Here is a 22,326-nt window from a genome sequence, read left to right as displayed (position 1 = left end):
CCTCCCTGATTCCTTCCCTGGGTATGATTGCCAGCATCAAGCCAGAAACCTAGGTGCCCTCCTCAGCACCTCTCTTTCCTTCGGGTGCCAATCGGTCACCAAGCCCTGAGGCCTCTTCTGCCACCATCACTCTCACTTTCCCCTCCCCCATGTGTCAGTGTGACCCTGTCCCTGGAGGACTGCCCACTGTCTCACCTCTGTCCTCTCCTTCATCGCGTCCATCTGGATGTCTCCAGCACCGGTCATAGAGTCCGGCCACAGTGAGGGCCCAGTCACTCCATGCCAGACCGTTCTCAGAGACCATCTGATCTGACCTCTATATTGTTCAGACAGAGAAGCAGCCACCCCGAGAGGGGCAGAGACGTGTCTAAAGTCAGGCCCTGGAAGAACAGAGCTTTGAATTCAGGTCTCCTGACTCCCAGCCTCAGGCTCTTTTCCCAAGGCTAAGACCACCCAAGCGTTTGTCCCTTTGAGTCTAGTAGGTGGCTTGGGAATAAGGAGTCAGCAGAAGGGCCAGGCGGGGAACTTGCTGGGCCCAGAGCCTTAAGGGAGAGAGGACCTGGTAGCTGAAATGGGTCTCATTCAAGCTCTTCTCTCCTTTCTTCAGCACCAGAAAGCCCCCTTTTCTTTGGTACTTGGACCCCTGAATCTTTCCCCAGACCCCATCCCTTTTGCGGATTATCCATAACTTACGGCTCCTCGCCAGGGGGCTCTGGATCTGTGGTTGGGGATGGGGGTGTGGGTGGGGTGAAGCTGAAGCCTGTCCCAGCACCCCAGGGCGCTAGGCCCTCTCTCTGCCCACTCCCTCCCCAGGTCTGCCCTGGCTTGCTCTGTCCCCCTGGGGCAGCTGGCTTTTGTCCCAGTGGAGCATGGGAACAGCTCGGGTGGGGACATAGGAGGGGTTTCCCAGAACATCTCACCTCTCCCACCTGGCATGTTGCATGGTTCCCACACTGCACCTGTGGCTCTCACCCTCCCACCCTGGGAACTGGCACAAGGACTCAGAAGTGGAGCCCACAGGACGGCTGGACTGTTCAGTGTGCTGGGGAGACTGAGGGAGAAAATTTGTGGGTGTGGGGACCAGGAGACTCTGTGTGACCTAGCGCCCCAGCCCACCCCCCTGCTAGGATCTGTTGCCCCAGCTATAAAATCAAGGAACCGGATGTTGGTGTTCTGGAAACTCTGCAGGTAGATGTGAGTCCGGTTAGAGTGCCAACCCTGGCCAGCCATGAAATCGGAGTTGGGAGATCTCTGAAAACAATGCCTCCTAATAACCCATCATTGCGTGCATGGTCTCACTGCATCTTAGATCAATCCTCGGGGATGCTGCTTATGATTATCCCCGCTCCACAGATGAGAATACTGAAGACCAGAAAGGGTAAACACCCGGTGCAAGGTGACACAGCTAGTAAGCTGTGAGTCTGGATTTGAGCTCAAGTCTCCTGCACTGGGAGGCTGTCTTCATTTCTGGCAGCAGAGGTTTAGGCAGACATGTGGCCTCAGAGGGCGGAGCCCCTAGATCTGTCCGACGGTAGTGGGTTTCCCGTCCAAAAACAGTGCGCAGGCCAGCCTGGACTGCTCCTGGTCGAGCCTCCTTTCCTCTCTGGGGGCCGAGGTGTGTGGTTCAGGCTAGCGCTTCAAGCCAGAGATACTCTCGGTTCTGCCTTGGAGCCTTGGGTGGTGACCTCGGCGTTGCACATCATCTCTGGGCCTCAGTTTCCTATCTACCAAAATGGACACACAAGTGCCTCAAGGATCTCGGGTGAAAAACCGCTTTCGCTGCAATCAGAATAATTAATAAAATGTTTTGGCTAGGGCGGGAGCGGAGGAAGTGGGCGGCGGCGCTGCCGAGGTGACAGCGGGCTGGAGAGGTGGAGCCAGGGAATGGGGCGGGGTGGGGGGGCGGTAAACGGGCCGGAGCTCCCCGGCAGAGACGCACCCCAGGAGCCGGCCGCCTGCATCCCATACGCACCAGCCTCCTCGAACTATGAGCCGTGAGTCCGACCCTGATGCCCCCGGGGAAACCCCTTTGCCGCCCAGTGGAGCCTCGACGGCCAGGCTCCGTGCTAATCTCTCTCACTCGGCAGGGAGGAGTCGCTCGCTCCGGTTCCCGCTGCTCCTGCTGCTGCTGCTGCCGCTGCCCCAGGTCCTGCCCGCGGATCCCCCGACGCCCGCGCCGGGTAGGCTGCCCCCTCCTTGCCCCGGGCAGCCCCCAGCCCTGCGCCCTCGCCCGGCCCCTCCCCCTGCTCTGCTCCGGGGCCGACCCAGCTTCCCCTTTCTGCTCTTCGTGCCCGGGCTGGGGGAGGGCGCTGAGGCTGCTGGTGGGAGAGGGGCTCTTTGAAGACCCCCCCCCCCGGGTGGGTGTGGTCTTGGCTAGGGCGCTAGAGGGTGTTTTTTGGGGGAAAGGGCAGACTGGGCTCTTGTGAGAAGGGACAGGCCCTCTCCAGCTCCCTCACCTGTTCTGGGCCCCAAGCTGTCCAAGCCGCCTCCTCCCCCAGCCCCGACCCAACAACCCGGCTGTTTTCTGCGGGGGGAGGGGGCGGGGGGGCGCTCTTTCCCAGGAAGCTGCAGGCACCAGGGGGAAAACCCTCTGGCAAGTTCTCTCTCCAGCCTCTAACTTTCTGGGGCCCCATGGGGATTCTCAGCCCCAGGTGAGGGTCCTGGGGACACCAGCCATTCTGGCAAAGAATCAAGGTGGAAATATATTTACAGAGCTGGGTTGCTTCCCCTGAGGTTTAAATCCTCAGCTCTGAGGTCCCCCCAAGGCAGGTTATTTAGGCTCAGGTAGGTGCCATAATTCTCTCTAGCTCACACAGCACATGGTGGGCTAAGGGTGTGAACTTGATCTGTCTTACTCTAGGCACTTTGCAAGGTCTTTCCATAGAGAGCACCCCCCACCCCGTGCCACTCCCCTCCGTGGACCCTGGTTTCATCCCCCAGAAGATGATGGGGAAAGTCAGATCCTGCAAAATTCCACCACTCCTGCCCCCCACCATGCATGTATCAGGTTCCAGTGAAGGAATTCAGCTCCACCCTCTCAGCCAGCCTCCCTCCCCCAGCTTACTGCTGGCATGTGTATATATGTGTGTGTGCACGTGTGCAGGTGTGTGAGGCTTGGACAGAGCTTCCTCCACCACCTGGCTGTATGATCCAGCCCTCTCTGGGTCTCCACTTCCTATTTGTAAAATGGGGGCAAGAGAGGACTGGGCTGGGGTGGGGAGAGGGGTCTGAGCTTTCTGTTGTGATGCGGTAAGGATTTGGTGCTCAGAGGAGAGAAGAAAGATGTGAATCAGACCAGGTTTCCTAGAGGAAAGGGTTTGAGTGGGTGACATTGGGTGAAGCCAGGAAGAAGGTGGAAGGTGCTCCAGAGTTTGGGTAGGAGGAAAGGACCAGTGGATAGGAAGAAGAGAAAGAGGGCTCGTATGGCCAGCACTTTACAGTTTACAAAGCCCTGCTATGGGCCTCCACTTCTTGGTGCTCATAGCAGCCCTGCCAGGGAGATGCGTCACCCCCATTCTAGAGAAGGGAGAGCTGAGACCCAGAGGGGAGGGCCCATGTATCTGAGACCCCAGCAGCAGAGCCGGGGGCTGATCAGGTTGCCCCAGTGACTGGACTTGTCAGCCCCTGGATCAGCACAGCACTTCCTCTGGGGCCCCATCCACGACCCCCTTCCCCCACGGTCCGGAAGGGCTGGCCCGCCTGTCTTCCTGTGTGTTCATGAACCCCCAGCGAGCCCTGGTCTGTGCTCTTTTGTTTTTGTCTTTTGGACTTATCTTTATTTCATAAGTGTTTAAGTGGAATTATTCTTTTCACTCCACAAACATTCCCAAGGGCTTGATTTAAGTTTTTGGCTGGACCTGGAGGCACGGAGCTGGGAGGGGCCCACCATCTCTCAGGGAGTCAGAAATGCTAAGAGACTGTCCTCTGAGGGGGTCAGGGCCATGACTGAGGGACACATGGGGTTATGTGAGGCCCAGGGGAGGGAGCAGGTCCCTCTCCAGCGTGAGGAACCCAGGGGGGCTTCCTGGATGTGCTGATGTTTGCTTGGACCCAGAAGGAGGTGGTGAGTGGCGGGAAGTGAGGCTTTAGTATGAGACTCTGTAAGGGCTTTCTGATGGAAGCAATGGCAGAGCTGAAGCCTAAGGCTCTGGACCTCAGGAGGCAGAAAGGAGCATGGGGAGCAGTGAGGCAGGTGCTGGCTGGCAAGGGCCTCGGAATGTGGGGGAGGAGCCAGGACTCAGTGGGTCGGACCGGTGACTTGGGGCTGAGACTGAAGGCCAGGGAGCCTTTAAGGAGGCCTGCTGCAAGGTCAAAGGGAAGAGCAATGACAAACTGGGTGTAGGGCCTGTACTTTGTCCTTCAAGTCTGTGAGGGAACTGAGGTCCACAATGCCTGGGCATCTGCCCCAGGAGGCCAGAGCCTGTTCGTGCCCTCAGAGGTACAGCAGAGGCCGGCCCCCAGGGGGATGAGGGCTGCAGACTCCTCTGGGGGCAGGTGGCTTCTCATGTGGGGAAGGAGATTGAGTCTGGCTTGGAGGGCAAGGCCATGCCAGGGGAGTCTTAATGCTCAAGTTCATCCAGCCCCTGGACTTGGCTTAGTGTTCTCTCCTGGGCTAGGGATACGGCATGACCTGGCAATCAGAGCTCTGTGCCAGGAAGAGGGTCCTGAGGCAGTTAGCCCTGGCACATGGCGGGGGACCCCAAGCTGTTCCAGGCCTCCCCACTGCCTGCTGCCTGCCACCTCGTATCTGCAGCACCAGCTGGGTCTGTGGGCCAGGAGGGGGCTTCCTCTCCAGCCACCTCTTCCAGCTGTGGGCCCAGCTGTTGGGCCCTGGGGTGGTGGCGGCCGGTCTCTGGCTGCTGACTCGGCTGGGTGTAGGGGCTGGGGCCCAGGTCTGGCTAGTCAGCCCCCCCCCCCTTTTTTCCTCTTTGGCTGCCAAGGCCCTGCAGCTTCTCTAAATATTATTCTTAGGAAATTTCAGCTCAACCTCTTGCTACCTGGTGTCTCTGCATCCTGAAGGACATCGTGTTCCCCTACTGTGCCCAGAGCCCTAACTCCTGGGCTGGGGAACATTTCCTTGCCTGAATCCTCAGAAAGTTCTGGAACCAGGCAGTACTGGACAGCCCTCATCTTGTGGGAAGGTGTGCAGGATGAGTGGGCTGATCAGCTAACTCCACCTCTGGGGTGCCTTGAGGATTCAGTGAGAGCAAGTTGCAAGGTTCTCTGCTGATGGGGTGGGGGATTCATAGTGATGCAAATAATGGACATATTTGGAGATCCAATATGCTTGACCCAGAATAGAGAAGAAGGGGAGGCAGAAAAGGAGGCATCTTAGAGCCCGCCTGCTCCATCCCCTTTCTGGGAAACATAAGAAAAACGGGGCCCAGAGGGTGGAAGGGACTTTGCCCAGAGACATACACCCAGTAAAGGGCAGCCACTCTCTCCATACATTTCCCCCGCACCTACTTAGCACCTGGCCCCGTGCTGGGAACTCGGTTGATCCGGAGCCTGCATCTCCCCAGTTTTCCTTCTGGATGGTTTATTATACAGGGTGTCCTCCACTGAGCCCAGCAATGAGCTGTCATGAAAGCATGCCAGATTTAAGTTAGACTGAAGGAAGGCCTTTCTTTGTGAGTAGTTCCAGAGCTCTAGTTGCGGCAGGGGATGGTGAACCCTCTGAGGTCACTCCCAGTTCGTGGATCCAACCCCATGCTCTTCCCAGATCCAGGCCTGAGAACCTCCAGGGGGAAGAAGGGGGGAAAGAGAAAGGAGTCCAAGTCTTGGCTCTGCAACTTCACAGCTGTGGGGCTTGGGACCAGTCTCCTGTGAGTGAGCCTCACATCCCTCCTTTGTGCCACAGGGAGTCCCATCCACCCTCCCGGGGAGTGCTGGGCAGATAAAGAGTGTGGGGGGTGCAAAGCTGTGGGGTAGTTGCTAGAGCCCCGGATTTCCTGGCAGCCGTGATGGTCCAGTGTGGTCAGGCTCATGCCGGGGAAGAGGCACTCAGGCTCCTCTCTGCCCACTCGGACACCCTGGGGCCCCAGTGGAAGCCGTTATCCTCACTGGGGAGAGTTTTTCCTGCCCAGGGCAGCTGGTGTTTATAGAAAGATCATGGAGGAGGAGGGAGGGAAAGTTGGACCGCAGGTCTGGGAGGGAGGAGCCTCTGCTGGACACAGCCTCTCTTGGCAGGAGAGCGATGTGGGGAGAAGCCCGGGCAGAACTCTAGGGCAGGAAGTGGGAAGCTTCCAGGCTAGTCCTTGGAGCCAGCTTCCAGGGCTGGGAAGGTAAGAGGTGTCTTTGGCCAAGCGTGGGTCACCATTCTCTTGGCTTCATTTTATTGACTCCACAAACATGTGTCGGGCTGTGGCCAGCACATCTGCATCGCCTGGGCAGCTGGGTCTCTCCAGGACTTGGGTTGAGCCCCAGTGTATGCGTGGCCTGTATTAGGGAGGAGAAACTGGGGGAGGCATGGCCCCCTCTCCTGGGAGCTCATGGTGGAGAAGAGCAGGTTGAGTGGGAACATGGAGTGGGGTGATGGACAATCAGGGTGGGAACATGGAGCAGGGCAAAGGACATTCAGGGGAGGTTTTCTGGAGGAGGCAAGGCGTGAGCAAGGCGTGAGCCCCCTGGGAGGGTCAGGTGGTCCTGGAGGGGTTTGTTAAGGAAGAGCAGCAGTCTGCGCAAAGGAAGAAGAGCTTTTGGTTTTGGGGCTAAGGATTGGGGCTGCCACACCTCTTGAGGTCCTTTGAAGAGCCCTGCTATGGTAGGGATGGGAAAACAGCCCAGAGAAGGGCTGGGCTTTTAGCCTTGTGGCTGGTTAGTGGTAGGACGGATCCATCTGTGATAGAGGGCCTTGTGTGCCAGGGTTGGGAGCCAGGCAGCGGGGGGCTCCAGGGGTTCCTGGGCAGGTGAGGTAGGCAGATGGGCAGCGTGTCCTGAGCAGGAGGAATCAATGAGGAGAGTTCCAGAGCCCTGAGCCAGTTGGGGGTGATTATCCACTCACCTTCCTTGGCATTTCTGGACCTGTGGCTGTGGGAGGGGAGGCTGAGTCCTGTCTGCTGGGTCTGCCTGTGTCAGCTTGATAAGACCATTTTGTCCAGGCCTCTTCCTGTTGGCCCTTCCCTCCTGCATCCCTACAGGGTTCCACAGGGATGCCATTGTGAGGCCGTGGGGAGTTGCCAGGGCTTAAGCAAAACTATTTGCATGATTTCTGTGATTCTCTTCTTGCTTGCTGGCATGCCTCTGTGTGTGTGTGTGTGTGTGTGTGTGTGTGTGTGTGTTGGGCATGGAGTGCTGCTGTCAGTCCTTGCCCGGGGTCATGCCCTCTGGTCACAACACCCTTCTGTTTTCTCTTATTACCCTCTTGGCCCCCAGTAATCAGATGTACAAAGAATAGGAGTTCCCTGTAATATTGGCTCCAAGCTTAGATGAGGAAATGTGTTTGCTCAAGGGAGTCTGGTGTTTTCTGTGTGAGGCCAGGGAAGCAGTCCCTGCCAGGATCCAGGAGACCTGGGTCTGCCGGAGGCCCAGCTCTGTTCTCTGTCCTTGGCCAAGACTCCACCTCTCCCCGAGCCTCGGTTTCCCTCGCTGAGCTGTAATGAACACCGAATGAGCTCTGAGAAGTCTCTAACTCTGCTGTTGAAGAATCACTAAAGCAGTGCGGATTTGAGCAAAGGGGCTGTGGTCAGCAAGACCTGGGGTAGACACCAGGAGGGACTTTACTGGTGGGATTTCTCCAGGAGGCAGGAGAGCGGACGCCAGAGCTCCACGCACCTCCTCAGGAGATTTTTCCAGCCCTAGCTCCCCTGTTTCCTTGGTCCCTGACCTTCCTCAAGATCCTAGAGCCCAGAATCCACCCTGACATGGGCCCGGGCTGGGCCTATCAGAAACAGGGGCTGAGGCAGCTGGGACCCCCTCAAACCCACCATTTGTCTGCAGGGATCTGGGAAACTTCTTTCCTTGGGCTTGACTGTCGAGTCTGGGGGCCAGGGTGGAAGTGAAGGGCAGTTGGTCTGGTGTGACTTGCTGGGTGACCTGTGTGGGGTTCTCCTTGTCTGGCCTCAGTTTCCCCATCTGCAAGCGGGCCTTATGATTCCCACTGTACCCCACTTCTGCAAAAATAGAGAGAAGGTGGGCGATCCTGTCTTCCTAGTGTCCAGGTACCTGGAGCTTAGGGGCTGGTTTGAGAGAACCCCGCCTTCCTTATCCCTTTTCTGAACTCCACAAACCCTGCCCTTGGTGCTGGGCTCTGACAGGAAGAGAGCGCTCTAGAAGCCCATGGCTGCAGCATCTTATCAGCTCTTTCCTAACCTTTGGTGTCCCAGTTGGCGTCTGGACTCTTCCCCTGCCCGACTCCGATGGCAGCAGGGAGGAGAGGGGGATGGGCTGGAGACCAGAGCAGGGCCTGCACAGGGCAGGGCCGGGGGCTTCTGTGCATAACTGGGGGAACAGAGAGGACCCTAGGGTGAACACTGAAGTCCAGAGAGAGGGCCCCTGAGTGAGTTAGGACAAAGCTGTGACTTGTGGCCCCACACTTCCCTGTCAGGGGCAGGTCGGGGCTTGGGGGTGGCTCTAGAGTGGTCTCTGATCTCTGCTTCTCCCCTGCAGTGAACCCCTGTTGTTACTACCCATGCCAGCACCAGGGGATCTGTGTCCGCTTCGGCCTTGACCGCTACCAGTGTGACTGCACCCGCACGGGCTATTCTGGCCCCAACTGCACCATCCGTGAGCCGGGCCTCCTGCCCCCACTCCTGTCTTGGTCCCCTTGCTCCCCTGGGCTTGTCCCGAGACCCCCCCCAACTTCCTGCCCTCGCCCCTGGCCATTGCTCGGTCCTCCTTCCTCGCCTGGCTTTGACCTCTGACCCTCTCCCTCCCGGCCCACCTCATGCCGTGGCCCTGTGCCCTGCCCTCACCTCTGCTTCTGGCTCTGTCATATGTCATCTCCCCCGAGCTTCCATCTTTACCCTGCCCTCTGTTCCACCTGGTTCCATCTTGGCCTTGTCTCCAGTCCCCATCTTCCACTCCAGCTACTCTGGTCCTGCCAGGAGGCCCTGACTGACTGGCTCCCACTGCCCCCACAGCGGAGCTGTGGACCTGGCTCCGGAATTCGCTGCGACCCAGCCCCTCTTTCCTCCACTTCCTGCTGACGCATGGGCGCTGGTTCTGGGAGTTCATCAATGCCACCTTCATCCGTGACATGCTCATGCGCATGGTACTCACAGGTGGGTGGAGGGCAGGCTCCCCCCCCAATCTGGGGAGCAAGACATCCTGCCAGCTCTTGGAATTCTTGGCATCTGATAAGGACAGTGGGTGGGGAGACTGTGATGCCAGATTCAACAAGCCCAACCCAAGAGGAGGCCGGGAAGGGGGTGGGACTAGGGATGGGAGCCCCCTTGTCACCACTGTTTTCGCCCCTTCCCTGCAGTGCGTTCCAACCTTATCCCCAGCCCCCCCACCTACAACATAGCACATGACTACATCAGCTGGGAGTCCTTCTCCAATGTGAGCTATTACACTCGTGTTCTGCCCTCTGTGCCCCAAGACTGCCCCACACCCATGGGCACCAAAGGTAATGGAGATGGGGTTAGAGGGCTGGGCCTGGGGGTCACGGGAGATGCTCGGTTCTCTTTGGGAAAAAAGCAGGCGGAAGAGCAATTACTGACCCATTTCCCAGACGGGTGGGCCAAGGCAAGACATATGACTTATCCAGAACCACAGACAAGGACAGGGCTGGGGAAGGAGGACAGGAAAGGGTGGTAGAGACTCTTGCAGACATCACCTAGAAAGCCAGAGCAGACTCAGACTAGTGCTTCTGTATTTCCAGGGTGCCTCTTTGCTTGAACCTTGTCTCCTGAACTGGTGGGATCCTGCCGGAATGGGGGTGACCTCAAAGTTGAAATGTAGGAAAGAAGGAGTAGTGTGCTATTTGTTGGGTGCTAACTCCGTGTTTGGTTCTTTACTCATGTGAATAGTTTACCCTGCTTCATCAGTGTAGCTTACACATAAAGTCAGAGTTTTTTTCTTTAGTTGCCTAAGACCCCACTTGGTCTCATTGGCAGGAATCTTTCCTCCCTAGTCCCTCTTCCCGCTTCACCCTCGATTGCCCCTAAACCCAGGGGTTTACTCAGTTCAGAGCCACGAAATCCGCTTCAAGCAGAGGGGACAAGAGAGGCATTGGTCCACCACTGCCATCACTTCTGTTCCTGCCAGGTGGTGTCACTGTTGAACACCTGTCTGGTGCAGCCTGTGGTTGTTGAGTTTTTGCCCGCTCAGAACCTTGCATTTGTATTGATGTCCTTCCTTGGGTCTCAAAGGCACTAACTACTCTGATGGTTTGCACTCACATGTTTAGAGACTGTACCTAAAGCATGACTGTTCTACCAGATAGCTGGGTCTTGCAGAGTTTCTGGACTCTGCCAGCACTTCGCAGGAACCAGTCCTTGCTCAATGTCAATCTGAGTGATGATTCCAAGTTATAGGGTGCAGACCACTCCCTCCAACTTCCCTTTTGGTGAGTTTCCTTTGGAGTGCTTGATCTCCTCGCCTGCCAGAGGAAACCAGTTGGCCATCTCAATCCAGAGAGGTTCTGTTGATCTTGAACCTTCAACACTGGGCCTCACTTGAGGTATTATGAAAGGATGTCTTTACCAAAACACAAAAATTCAGTTATTCCTTTCTGTGTGAGCACTGGGTACTGACTCATCTGACATTAACATAATTAAGGAAGGCTCTTTTTTTTTTAAGATTTTATTTACTTATTTGAGAGAGACAGAGTGTGTGAGTGAGACTGAGCACAAGTGGTGGGGGAGGGGCAGAAGGAGAGGGAAACGCAGGCTCCCCGCTGAGCAGGAAGCCCAACATGGGGGCTCGATCCCAGGACCTCATGATCATGACCTGAGCCAAAGGCAGACGCTAAACTGACCTGAGCCACCCAGGCGCCCCAGGGAAGTCTCTTAATGCTTATTCTCATGATGACAGACACCTGCTTCAAGGTGACCTATTGTCTTTACCCCAGACAGAAAGATGGGCATCATTTAAAATAGGTTGACAAACTCCAGCCCGCAGCCCAAATCCAGTCCACTCCCTGTTTTGTGAATAAAGTTTTATTAGAACTTAATCACACTCATTTGTTTAGGTGTCATCTATGACTCTTTTCCCGTTAGAACAGCAAAGCAGAGTAGACGGTGACAGAGCTCGTATGTTGGCAAAGCCTAAAATATTGACAATCTGGCTTCTTGGAGAAAAAGTTTGAAGTTCGCTGATCTTTGATTTACCAGTTCTCAGTCATGCTCACATTATCTCATGCACTCCTCAAAATGCTGCATCAAATAGGTATCATTTGCCCATTTTACAGATGAAGACACTGAAGCTCAGAGAGATGAAACAAATTCTCTATGTTCACACAGTCAGCAGGGGGCGACAGCCAGTTTCAAACACAGGCTACCTTGCTCCAGGACCAGGGAGTCCAAGTTCTTTCTTTCGTTTTTTTCTCTCTTCCTGGTTTATTTACTTTTCTTTCTTCTTTCCTTTTGGTTAACTTTTTCAAAGTTGCAAACACACACAGAAGTTGAGATGTATCCATCTCTTCAACACGTACCCATAATTTGCCAATCTTATTTCATCTATCCCTCTTATTTTTTATGGAGTATTTTATTTATTTATTTATTTTTAAAAAGATCTTATTTATTTATTTGACAGAGAGGCAGTGAGAGAGAGAGAGAGCACAAGCAGGGAGAGCGGCAGGCAGAGGGAGAGGGAGAAGCAGGCTCCCCGCTGAGCAAGGAGCCCGATGTGGGGCTCGATCCCAGGACCCTGGGATCATGACCTGAGCTGAAGGCAGACGCTTAATGACTGAGCCACCCAGGCGCCCCTTTATGGAGTATTTTAAAGCAAATTCCAAATATCATGCCATTTCACCTGTAAATAGTTCTAGAGTCTTTTGGTAGAGAAGGTGCAAGGCGCCATCCTGTAGGAGGGAAGGCTGTTCTGGGCTTCCTGTGTGGACCGGTTTAGTCCGGTGAGCCCAGAAGGCCCTGGGGCAGGGAGACTGAGGCAGGAGGCAGCTACTGCCCCTTCCCACCTCCCCAACCAGGGAAGAAGCAGTTGCCAGATGCCCAGCTCCTGGGCCGTCGCTTCCTGCTCAGGAGGAAGTTCATACCTGACCCCCAAGGCAGCAACCTCATGTTCGCCTTCTTTGCACAACACTTCACCCATCAGTTCTTCAAAACTTCTGGCAAGATGGGTCCTGGCTTCACCAAGGCCTTGGGCCATGGGGTGAGTACCTAGGTGGGGCTCAGGACTTCTCTGGACTTAACTTAGCACGTGTAGGTCATCGCCGCTGAGGCAGCACCCGGTGATCTGAGTGGACCCTCTTTCTGTCCCCAGGTAGATCTCGGTCACATTTATGGGGACAACCTGGAACGTCAGTATCAGCTGCGGCTCTTTAAGGATGGGAAACTCAAGTACCAGGTAGTGCTGGGCTTGCGGATGGGGCAGTGGGAGAGGCCTCCTGTGGTCTTCCCTGGCAGAGGAGGAGAGACAATGAACCCTGGGAGAAGGTGCCAGGCCAGGAGCAGACATGGCCTCTCATGTTCTCCTGGGGAGGTGGATTTTGGGGCTTGACAGGAGATGGACAGTTCCAGTCTGCATATATACACTGAATTTTCCCTCCATATCATTTGGACACTATGATGTGCCTGGTGGAGGTGACTGAGCAGTTGACCATGATAGTTAATGGGCCCTGACCTCACAGGAACTCACAGCCCATCAGGGGCCACACCCAAACACTAGGGTGCCAGTTTCTGTCTGCACTAGCACCAGAAATATAATGTGAACCACATATGTCATTAACATTTCTCTGGTGGCCACATTAAAAAAGGTAAAAAGAAACAGGTGAAATTGATTTTAATAATTTATTTTATTTAACCCCATGTTTAGCCAGATTATCATTTCAACGTGGAATCAATACAGAAATTATTAATAAAATATCTCACATTCTTTTTTTTCATGCTAGATCTTTGAAATCTGATCTATATTTTATACTCACAGCACATTTCACTTTGGATGCCAACTTTTCACTGGGGATATCCGATCTGTATTCACGTTTCATAAAGTTACAGCTGAAAAGTAGACTCACATGCCCAGGTTGTTCTGAGCACACTTAAAGATTTTCCAATTGTTGAAGGATCGGTTTTCAAATTGAAATCTACAGTAAATAAAGTTACAGATTCAGTTCTTTATTCACACCAACCACGTTTCTAGTGCTCAGCAGCTATAGGTGACTAGCGGCTACCATATTGGACCACACAAATCTAAACAAACCAAAACCCAAGCAAAACGCGCTCTGCTGAATCTTTTAGGCGAAGAACAGTACTTGGCATGTAGTAGTATATTGACTGACTGAATGAAAAAGCTGCCATATTTGGAGACTTCTCACCCACTAGGGAGAAGCCTTGGGACTGCTCTGAGGATGGGGCAGGCTTCCCTAGGAAGGTCAGATAAAGTAAGAGCAGCAGGGAGGATGAGGCCGAGTTCAGGAGGCTCAGAGCGGGGGATGGGCTTCGCAGGCAAGCAGTGCCTGGACTTAGAGAGGAGAAGGCTCAGAGGGAGTGAGGGAATTCAGGGAGCATGGCTGGCTGGCCCCTAGATGACTGCCGGCGAGGCTGGAGAACACCTCTGGGGCGTGTTTAGGATTTCCAATTTCTGCCAAGAGCCGAGAGAGAACTTGGAAGGGTTTGAAGCCAGGGCACGATACTAAATTTGAGTTTTTTAAAGGGTTACTCTGGCTGCGCGGTGCTGAGAATGGACCGTCTGGGGGCACGGGTCGACATAGGGAGCCACTGACGAGAGGGGTCAGCATGGCAGATGAGCGTGGGTGAGAAGCAGGCAGTGGCAGTGGGGATCGAGACAAAGGGACCCGTTCTAAGAAAGACTTAGATCAGTTAGAATCAGCAGGCCTCGGTTAGGGAGGATGGGCAGTTGCTCTGGGGGGATATGGCAGCTGTAAGTAGGGAGGGTGTCAGCTGTGGCAGGTGCAGGCACCCACCCCGTCCCCAGGTTGCCAGGCGGTCCCATCTCACAGGTGCTGGACGGAGAGATGTACCCCCCTTCGGTGGAGGAGGCGCCTGTGTTGATGCACTACCCGCGGGGCGTTCTGCCCCAGAGCCAGATGGCCGTGGGCCAGGAGGTGTTTGGGCTGCTTCCCGGGCTCATGCTCTATGCCACGCTCTGGCTGCGCGAGCACAACCGAGTGTGTGACCTGCTGAAGGCTGAGCACCCCACCTGGGGTGATGAGCAACTCTTCCAGACGGCCCGCCTCATCCTCATCGGTGAGGACTCCAGACCAGCCCTGTCCTGGAAGGTCATGTTCTCTGTCCCGAAAAGCAGGTGTTGGGGGGCTGGGGGAGAAAGAGCTGGGATTAGGACCCTAGCTCCTCTGCTTACTAGATAAGACCTTGAGCGGGTCCCTTCCACTATGTGAGCCTCAGTTTCCAAATCTGGATATTGGGGATAATGATGGTTGTAAGGATTTGCTGAGATGATGAGAAGCACTTAGCACATAGCAGGCCTTCGGAAAATGGATGGCTGTGATGGTCGATCATTAGCTGGGTAACTTGCAGCAGATTTGATTAGCCACCCCAATCTATTTCCCCAGTAGATGGGGAAACACAGTGACACCCCCAGCTTGTAGTGGTCAGACTCCAGCCTGTTCAGCCTTCCGGAATCCTCATGTTTCTGCCCTGCGTGTATCTGCCTTCCTGGGGTTTGGTAGCTTCTGTGTGACTCAGGGACAGGGTATTTTTGTGTCCCCTAAGGGGGCGAGTCTGCAGCCTAAAATGTCAGACGGTTTCCTGCCTGGGAGCTTGGTTTCTGACACCGCTGTCCAGACCGTGTTCACTCTGAGTCCCCTGCCTCTGGGCATCACTGGGTATGACTGGTCCCAATTATATTGCCTGATTCACTAGAGCCTGGGAGAGCCAGGCACCAAGGATAGGAACAGCCTAAAGAAGGAGAGGGGGCTGGTTCTGAAGTCCCACCATTTTGGAGACTTTGACAAAAGAGGGCAAGGCTGTGGCTGGAGGCTGCCCAGCATACTGCCTGGTATCGAAGCTGTGACCAAAGGTGATGAAGCTGTGACCAAAGGTGATGAAGCTATAATCCTCCCCAACAACTTTACTAACCAGATATGATTGCCCTTGTTGTATAAATTAAGATTCAGAAGGGTTAAGTGAAATCTCCAAGGCCTCTCAGCAGAGGGAGATTTGAGCCGGGCCCGGCTGCCACGGGAGCTCCTGCCTCTTGTACCACGTTCCAAGGGGATCTCCTTCCTGAGTGTGTGGGGGGGCGTTCCCTGCACGCCTACACTTAGCACTCCTCCTTCCTGCTTGCATGTGGTCATACTCCCAATTGTGCCGGGCCCTGGGCCACACAGCTGCTGTCCACTTCCCAACGGCCCCATCCGAAGCATCGTCACGCACATTTTACAGAGCAGGAAGGTGAGGTTCAGAGAGCTTAAGTGACACAGCCCAAGCTCTGGGGTGACTAGAAATGGTGACGCCAGGCTCTGAAGCTTGCTGATGGCAAGTCTCACGGCTCCAGATCAATTGCTAGAAGCCAGTTTGTCTCGGGGCTAATTAGCCAAAATCATTAGTTTCTTTTCCTATCTAGATAACCAGTTTTGATTCTGTTACGGAACGTTCAGTGTGCTTCCTCCCTGGCTCTTTGCTCTGGTTACCGAGAGGGCAGAGAAAAGGTATTTAGGAGAATTCTGATATGTAAGAACATACGAGAACTGCACGTGGGACTAGAGTCGTCTTACATCCTCAGCCTCCCTCTTTTGCTGCTGTGGCAGCTCTGAGAGCTCTCCCTGAAGCCCCCCCTCCCCCCGAGGGTGTCAGCAGGCTGAGGGCCCCCGCGAAGCCAATCTCCACTTTCCCACTTTTGGGCTCTTCTTTTCCACGTCCTGCTTAGCTGGGGGCCGACAGCCTCCCTGTGGAACGTGGGAGTAGCCGGTGCTCTTGTCTTGGGACACCGGTCCAGCCTGAGGCAGAAGGCTCCATTTTCACAGCCCCCCTACAAAAAGACAAAGTGAAGGCGCCCCCCCCCCCCCCCACCAAATTCAACAGCAACAGTAACACCAAAGAAGCCAAGAGCAAGCAAACACTTTCCACAAACCAGCCTGCTTCCCGAGCCCGGTGGCCAGGTCCCTGTGTCTCCCTGACACTTGTCCCCATCCTCCCCCCCAGGGGAGACCATCAAGATTGTGATTGAGGAGTATGTGCAGCAGTTGAGCGGCTACTTCTTGCGGCTGAAGTTTGACCCGGAACTGCTGTTCAGCGCCCAGTTCCAGTACCGCAACCGCATCGCCATGGAGTTCAACCAGCTCTACCACTGGCACCCGCTCATGCCCGACTCCTTCAACGTGGGCTCCCAGGAGTACAGCTACGAGCAGTTCCTGTTCAACACCTCCATGCTCGTGGACTATGGGGTCGAGGTCCTGGTGGACGCCTTCTCTCGCCAGAGCGCTGGCCGGGTAAGCCTCTGTGGAGAGCACAGGGAGGGCAGGTGGGCTCTGGGAGGTGACAGACCTGGACCCAAATCCCAGTGTTGTTTTCTGTTCCATGGGGCTAGTGTCCCTCTGACATTCCTTCCACCATTCCTTCATTCCTTCTTTTGTTCATTCCATAGCGCCAGGTGCTGGGGATAGAGTGGCGAGCAAGATCAGATGTGGTTCTTGGGTCCTTACCCCTTGGCACTGATACCCTGGTGAGGAACCGTTGTCATATAACAGCTAACATCATGTGAGCGCCTGCTTTGTGTCAGGCCCTGGGCCAGGTGCTTTCTGATGTTAGCAGAATTATAAGGGCATGTTAAGAGCCACAATCTAGAGAGACCTTGGTGCTCTGGGCACTTGGAGGGGGGCTTGGGACCCAGAGTTGAGAGCTGTAGATAAGGAGATGTTGTCTGAGCAGAGATTCAGAGGGTGGACAGAGCTCTCCCAGGGAAAGAGGTAGTGGTAATGGCAGGGGATGATCGTGCTCTGGGGGAGGAAACAGCAAGGCAAGGGCCTGGAGGTCAGAGGGCATGGCAATTTGAGGACCATTAGGACATTCAGGGTATGGTAATATATGTGAGAGTGTCTTCACATAGTAGGTCTTTATTGAATTACAGGCCTCCGTGATGGGCTGAATTGTCCCCACCCCCACTCATATGTTGAAATCCTAACAAGCGGTGCGTCAGAATGTGACTGTGTTTGGAAACAGGGCCTTTACAGAGGTAATTAAGGTTACATGAGGTCCCAGGGTGGGCCCCTACTGTGACTGGTGTCCTTATGAGAAGAAGAGATTAGGATGCAGACGTGCAGAGTGGGAAGACTTAGGGAGAAGATGAGCCAAGGATAGAGACCTCAGAATGAAACCCACCTTGCTGACATCTTGATCTTGGACTTCTGGCCTCCAGACTGTGATGAAATAAATTTCCGTTGTTTAAGCTACCCAGGCTGTGATACTTTGTTATGGCCGCCCTGGCAAACTAATAGGGCCCTTTCCCTGGAATTAACCAGCTCCCTCCTAAATCTCCCCTCCCCCTATGCTTGGAAGCCCCTGTCTCCTCTGTCTCAGCTCCCCCTCACCCCTGCTTCTCTCTGATCCTTGTTCCCATATCGTGACATCGTGGCACCATGTGGATTTAGGTTAACCACTGGTAATTTGACTGGAATTAGCATGTGCTGCCCCCAGGGGGCAGCTGCTGGCTGGTTTATGGCCTCTGTTCTCTGTGGGGACACAAACATGAACAGAGACAGTAGATTTATGTTGGGCTATATGGACTGCAAAGCATTTTCAAGGAACGGCCATGACTCTTTGTGAAAAGCCCTGCTGTTGTACTAGGCCCAAGGCAGAAGGGTGACAGAAGTGTGTCGGCTCTCAGGATAGTCAAGAGAGCATGAGTAGTAGTAAAACAGGGCTCTCCTGATCATCGCCATACATGGCTGCCATCTTGGGGGTTACCATGGGACCAACGCTGTGGTAACTGCTTTGCATACTTTATTTTGCTCATTCCCCACAACCATGTCAGATGGGTGCTCTTACCTTCCCCATTTTTGCATATGATGAAACTGAAATAAGTAATTTGCCCAAGGTCCCTGCCTGAGTTTCCCAGGGCTGGCTGCCATAACAAAGGACCACACACTGAGTTTATTTTATTATTTCACATTCCTGGAGGTTAGAAGGTGTGGGCAGGGCCGTGCTCTCTCTGAAGGCTCCCGGCAAGAATCTGTTCCATGCCATTGTCTTAGCTCCTGCTGGCTACTGGCAATCCTCTTAGACACCTCACTCCAACATGGAGTCTCCCTGAGTCTCTGTTTTCTCTATTAGGACACCAGTCATTGGATCAGGATCCCCGTAATGGACTATGACCTCCTCTTCACTTGATGACATCTATTTCCAAATAAGGTCACATTCACAGGTGCTGGGAGTTAAGACTTCACCATATCTCTTTGGGGGACACAAATCAACCCACAATGGTCCCACGGCTTGTAACTGGCAGAGCTGTTTATTTAAGCTTTCTGTGTATACACTGTAGTTTTCATGGCAAGATTTTAGCTCCCTCCCTGCTAGCTTATGACCAGTCCCCGCCCTGGAGACTTGGCAGAAGGAAGGAGAACCAACAGACATAGTCACCTATGTTCCCGTGAGTGGCTTTATCTGGAATGAATGGAGTGACATGATACTGTGTGATCCTACCATCTGGCTCTGAGTTTCTCTTTCCTAATGGTGGTTGGTTAATAGTGGTTCACTTTTTAATTATTAAATTTTTCTTGACTCTCAATGCTATGACACAGGGAATGAAAACCAATAGAAAAACACTCCTTAGCAGGACCCCCTTGAAAGATGAAGTGTTCTTTGATAAGAATGGATTTGAAGAATGCCATAAAAGTTTCAGCCCCCAAAACTACTATCCATCCATCCCTTTGTTTCTGTTTCTCATTTGCTATCTCAGAAACCCCTCTGCCCCTCCAAATTTCATTTCCAGAGCCAGAATGCCCTTCCCCTCTGCTTGAGCTTCTGGCTGGTGCCATACTGTCCATCTCTTTTATGGAATCCTAGTTGCTAAAACTAATAGTTGCAGAACCTTCTGTAATGGAATGTTGGGATCTCACCTAGATGCAAAGGGTTGGGGAATGGTGTGGCTGGTGAGCCACTGGAGAGGTCCTCTTGGCCCACTGCCACTTTAACGATGAGGAAGCGAAGACTCAAGTGTATCTCCGAGAGAGCATGACAGCAGCAGAGTGGGGCCAGGTCCCCAGCATGGTGGCTGCTGGGTGCAGCCGTGCTCTGTCCGTGCTTGGGAAGAGCTCCTGACCTGAACCCCTCCTCCAGGACAGCGTGGCCTGGCTTTCAGACTGCAGCTATGTTTATGTCTTGGCAGATTGGTGGGGGTAGAAACATAGACCACCATGTCCTGTACGTGGCTGTGGAGGCCATCAAGGAATCCCGAGAGCTGCGGCTGCAGCCCTTCAATGAGTACCGCAAGAGGTTTGGCATGAGGCCCTATACGTCCTTCCAGGAGCTCACAGGTGAGCGGCTATTTCCTGGACCCGGGCCCTGCCCTCAGAGATTTTCAGTAAAGTGAGGAGGACATTGTGGAAACAGAATGGGGTGTTAGCCCCCAGCACCATGACTACTGGGGTCATGAGAGGTGTGTGAGCACGGTGCTGGGGCGGGGGGTGAAGGGAGTGAAGGGAAAGAAAGTGGCTTCTCAGCTGGGTTTGAAGGAGATAAATAGGGATTTTCTGGATGCAGAATGGGGGGAAAAGCATTCTACGTGGAAGAACAGAAAGTACAAAGGCAAAGAGGCCATAAAGAATGAGCCTGTCGGAAGGGACGGTGGGGGCTGCGCCGGGAGCAAGGTGCTTATGTGTGTGTGGGGGGGGGCAGGGGTTAGGGATGGGAGCTTGGGGCCAAATTGTGTGGATTCTGTGTGAAAGAATTTGGGTTTTACTCTACCTAGTGGTTCCTAAATACATACTTGTGGACCAGCTGCCTAAGAATCACTTAGAAAACTGATTAAAAATACCAAATCCCAGATATCTCTCCCTGAGATTGATTCAGTAGGCCTGCATGGAGCGCAAGAGTCTGTCTGTGTGTGTGTATAATATATATACTTTCTTCTTCTTCTTTTTTTAACATTCCAGCTGTTGGGCAGCCAAGAGTTTGGGAACTCTTGTCATAAACAGTGGGAGCGTTTGACCAGGGTGTGACATGACCCTTGACTGGGTCCTAGTGCCTTATAGAGGGTGGGTTTCAGGAAATGGCTAGGGAAGCTCTGTGTCTGTCCCTTTTGGTCACTATCTATGAATGTGTGGGCCTCACTGACTGGGGATTGAGTTCCCCATAATTCTGTCACTCTTTAATCTCCTGTGACAGTCCAGAGGGGGAAAAGAACACTATAACTAAATCTCTCTGTGAGCTGGGACAGGTTATATTACATCTCTGAGCTCCAGCAGAATGAAGGGACTTGAACCAGCATACGTTCTTGAAATGAGCCAATGAAGCAAGATGGATGGAATTTCCCTGTTGTCACCGTCAGGCAGTTAGGGCACTGAGAAGAGAGATGAGTTGCTCAAGGCCACATGCTGTCTGGTGGCCAATCCAGGCCTTAGATTCCTTCTTCAGCAGCAAGTTTCTTCCCTAGATGCAGCCCTGGAGAAGGGCTGGTCAGCCAGGCCAGATGTTAGGGCATGTGCTCAATTGTTCAGTTGCTCTTCTGAAGTCCCACATTCTCCCCAGAAAAAGTAGGCTTAGAAGCTTCCCTCCCCACATTGACCTTAATGGCACCACGTCTCTGACTCTAGCTTCCCCCCCTTTCAGGGGAGAAGGAGATCGCAGCCGAGTTGGAGGAGCTGTATGGAGACATCGATGCCTTGGAGTTCTACCCGGGGCTGCTTCTGGAGAAGTGCCATCCAAACTCCATCTTTGGGGAGAGTATGATAGAAATTGGGGCTCCCTTTTCCCTCAAGGGCCTCCTAGGGAATCCCATCTGCTCTCCAGAGTACTGGAAGCCAAGCACATTCGGTGGTGAGATGGGCTTCAGTATGGTCAAGACAGCCACGCTGAAGAAGCTGGTCTGCCTCAACACCAAGACTTGTCCATACGTCTCCTTCCACGTGCCCAACCCTCACCAGGATGGCGGGCGTGCTATGGAGCGGCCGTCCACAGAGCTCTGAGCGGGTGGAGCAGCAGCTGGAGGGTGGGTTTTGTGTTTGTCATCCCAGAAAGCTGAGTCCGGGGTTGATAGTCTGAATGTTGGGTCTTGGGTTTGGCATCGAGAGCATCAGGGTCGACATTTAGAACTTTGTGTCTCTCACCCATTACCTGGAATATCGTGGTCTTGTTTGTTATTCTAGAATGCTGAATTCCTGGCTGACCATCTAGAATGTTGGGAGGGATTCTTCTTTGGCATGCCAGAACACTGGGTTCCTGGCTGACAACCTAGAATATCAGATTTCTGGTTGACTTGGAACATAGGCATTCTAAAATGTGGAGCTCCTGATGAAACCATCTAGAAAGGTAGGGGATTCTTATTTTGCATTCTGGAATTCTGGGCGGCTCTCCAGAATGTTGATTTTCTGATTGGCAGCTCAGAATGTTGTACTCCTGGTTCCTGATCCAGGACGGTGTCTGGTATGTCAGCTCAGTCTTGATCTGAATGCCTAAAATGGTAATTTGATTCATTTTCCTGTTCAGTGAGATATCCACAAAGCAGGAGAACTTATGGTCTAACAAGAATGCATTGCCCACCTCTGTGCCTGCACCAAGGGGGCAAGATGCCGGGTGTTCTTCTTGGGACCCTGACTTAGACCCTGGTCCAAGGAGGTAGAAAGAACAGGTGGGCTTTTTCCAGGGCATTGGTTGGAAGCCACCAGAGCTGCGTCACCATCTTTGTCTTGACTCATGGCAGCTGTTTCACATGAAACCAATAAAATTCTTTTTCCAAATTGCCTGCTATGTATTGCTTTTCATTCCATTCCAGAAGCAGAGGCAACACTGGAGTGGCCTCTCTCCTAGCTGCAAGCTCGATGTGCTAGAGGTAGCAGCATGAGAACTTCCACTGCCCCTGGAGCCTGTCATTGCCTAGCTCTTCTACCAATGATGCTCCATTTCCGGCTGTGGGTCAGGCATTGCCCTTCACAGGCTGCTCTCCTAAAATATATAACTGCCCAGCCCCAGGGGACAGAGTGCTCAGTTCCCACCATCTGGTTAAAGCAATTTCTTCCCTTACAAAGCATACGTGGGCAGAGATGAAGGGTATCTGGGAAGGAGGGCACTT

General features: G+C 53.7%; 1 protein-coding gene across 4 annotated transcripts; it reads left to right on the top strand.

Annotated features, from left to right (window-relative positions):
- The first annotated feature begins 1,870 nt into the window (after window positions 1-1,870).
- On the top strand, window positions 1,871-21,997 carry PTGS1 (prostaglandin-endoperoxide synthase 1). 4 transcript variants are annotated; one of them, XM_027616825.2, is made up of 12 exons: window positions 1,871-1,994; window positions 2,088-2,180; window positions 8,608-8,724; window positions 9,081-9,221; window positions 9,425-9,568; window positions 12,092-12,273; window positions 12,385-12,468; window positions 14,081-14,327; window positions 16,245-16,531; window positions 16,687-16,764; window positions 19,426-19,573; window positions 20,868-21,997. In XM_027616825.2, the coding sequence occupies exons 1-12, from the start codon at window positions 1,988-1,990 to the stop codon at window positions 21,221-21,223; spliced, it is 1,884 nt and encodes a 627-aa protein (XP_027472626.1). In that variant the 5' UTR covers window positions 1,871-1,987; the 3' UTR covers window positions 21,224-21,997. The 4 variants fall into 4 exon arrangements, with proteins under 4 accessions (XP_027472626.1, XP_027472627.1, XP_027472630.1 ...); XM_027616826.2 differs by lacking the exon at window positions 16,687-16,764; XM_027616829.1 differs by lacking the exons at window positions 19,426-19,573; window positions 20,868-21,997 and adding an exon at window positions 17,170-17,551.
- The last annotated feature ends 329 nt before the right edge of the window (window positions 21,998-22,326 follow it).

The sequence above is a fragment of the Zalophus californianus genome, chromosome 13 (genome assembly GCF_009762305.2).
Source record: "Zalophus californianus isolate mZalCal1 chromosome 13, mZalCal1.pri.v2, whole genome shotgun sequence".
NCBI classification, from domain to species: Eukaryota; Metazoa; Chordata; class Mammalia; order Carnivora; family Otariidae; genus Zalophus; species Zalophus californianus.
Note: the sequence above shows the minus strand (reverse complement) of the source record. Positions and strands in the feature narration are given on the sequence as shown.

Excerpts from the sequence above, each read along its gene's own strand:
- PTGS1 (XM_027616825.2), top strand. Across the intron at positions 9,222-9,424 it reads CATGCGCATGGTACTCACAG|TGCGTTCCAACCTTATCCCC; the intron begins GTGGGTGGAGGG and ends CCTTCCCTGCAG. Across the intron at positions 19,574-20,867 it reads GTCCTTCCAGGAGCTCACAG|GGGAGAAGGAGATCGCAGCC; the intron begins GTGAGCGGCTAT and ends CCCCCCTTTCAG.